This window comes from Carlito syrichta, unplaced genomic scaffold, assembly GCF_000164805.1.
Source record: "Carlito syrichta isolate Samal-C Ts95f unplaced genomic scaffold, Tarsius_syrichta-2.0.1 Scaffold19839, whole genome shotgun sequence".
In the NCBI taxonomy this organism is placed as follows: Eukaryota; Metazoa; Chordata; class Mammalia; order Primates; family Tarsiidae; genus Carlito; species Carlito syrichta.
The window spans coordinates 14,494-15,775 of record NW_006963935.1 but is presented as its reverse complement, the minus strand read 5'-3'; the positions used below and the strand labels follow the sequence as shown (position 1 = coordinate 15,775).

General features: G+C 55.5%; 1 protein-coding gene across 1 annotated transcript in view; it reads right to left on the bottom strand.

Annotated features, from left to right (window-relative positions):
- The window catches only part of LOC110595813 (RNA helicase Mov10l1-like), a gene marked incomplete at its 3' end in the record, with an annotated part of 10,528 nt that extends 9,504 nt beyond the window's left edge, over nt 1–1,024 (bottom strand). Inside the window, exons 1-2 of the mRNA XM_021713441.1 lie at nt 991–1,024; nt 596–847 (exon numbers count right to left, since the gene is read on the bottom strand). Of these exons, the coding sequence (XP_021569116.1) occupies nt 596–847; nt 991–1,024 (286 nt within the window). The remainder of the gene's footprint in view (nt 1–595; nt 848–990) is intronic.
- Nucleotides 1,025–1,282: the final 258 nt, after the last annotated feature.

Sequence of the window (1,282 nt, the reverse complement as noted above, 5' to 3'; positions counted from 1 at the left end):
AAAAAAAAAAAAAAAAAATAGATAGATAAATAGTAGCTGTAGTCCCAGCTACTTGGAAGGCTGAGGTGGAAGGATCACCTAAGCCCAGAAGGTCCCGGCTTCATGAGCCCTGGTCGTGCCACTGCACTACAGCCTGGGCGACAGAGCGAGATCCTGACTGAAAAAAAAAAAACAACTGTAATGCAAGTAGGTGTATGCGGCTACAGAGCTGTCCTTCAAGGGTACTTGCATTTCGTAAAGTTAATGCGTCCATGGCCCTATAGAGTGGTCAGAGCACATCGCCCTGTGGCCCAGCCAGCAGGCACTCCTAACAAAAGCCGCGTACGCACTATTCATTCGCTCTGAGTCATGGCGGCTCTGAAACGCAAAAGGACCCTAGCCACCTTGCGGGCAGGCAGCTGGCAGTGCTTGCCCTCGCGTCAGCACCGCCAAGGACTACCCTCGCAGACTGCGCTGGGCTCGGCATGGCGGCCGATGTCTCACAGGCCATGCGTCGCGTCACCAGTCCCGTCCATGAGCACCCGAAGCCGCCCCAAGCCGCGCCTACAGCCCTCTCACAGGGCATCTTTTGTGATCTCTGGCACCGCCTGCCCACCTTTCTCCTCAGGCTTGTCCTCACTCCTCCGGAAGGCCCCCGATTTGGGGTCTTGAGGCAGCATGGCCCACGCCCAGGTCTCGCCAGTCCAAGAGCCGCCAGAAACGCCTACCGCCTTCTTATGGCGCTCCCGCCCGTCCTCGACCAATAAGGTTACAGGATCTGCGCCTGCGCCTGCCTCTCTGCAGCCCTCGTTCAATTGGATCACAGCGAGAGCGCCTGCGCCCTTGGCATACTTGCACGTGCCGTGACCTTTAGAGGTTAGAGGTTAACGTACTGCGTGAGGGAAGCAAGGCGCCTAACGGGAGTGGCATTATGCATGCCATGAAGTTGTTTCTTATGCAGGACTTTGCGTGGGGTGGGCGGGACATCGCGCGATGTGGGCAGGGCTTCACGTGGCTTTGCATTCATTCCTCTCTCCTCCGACATTTTGGGGAGTTCACCTTTCTTTGCCCAGTGTGATGTTACAAGTCTATTCTACTTTTCTTTTTCTTTTCTTTTTTTTTTTTTTTTCTTTTGAGTTGGAGTCTCACTCGGTGGCCCAAACTGGAGTGCAGCGGCCGCTCCCGGCCACCGCAGCCTCGCCCTGCTGGGCTCCGGCGATCCCTCCGCCTCAGCCTTCCGAGTAGCCGGAACTACAGGCGCGCATTAAAATGCTGGACTAGTTTTTTTGTTTGTTTTTTTTTT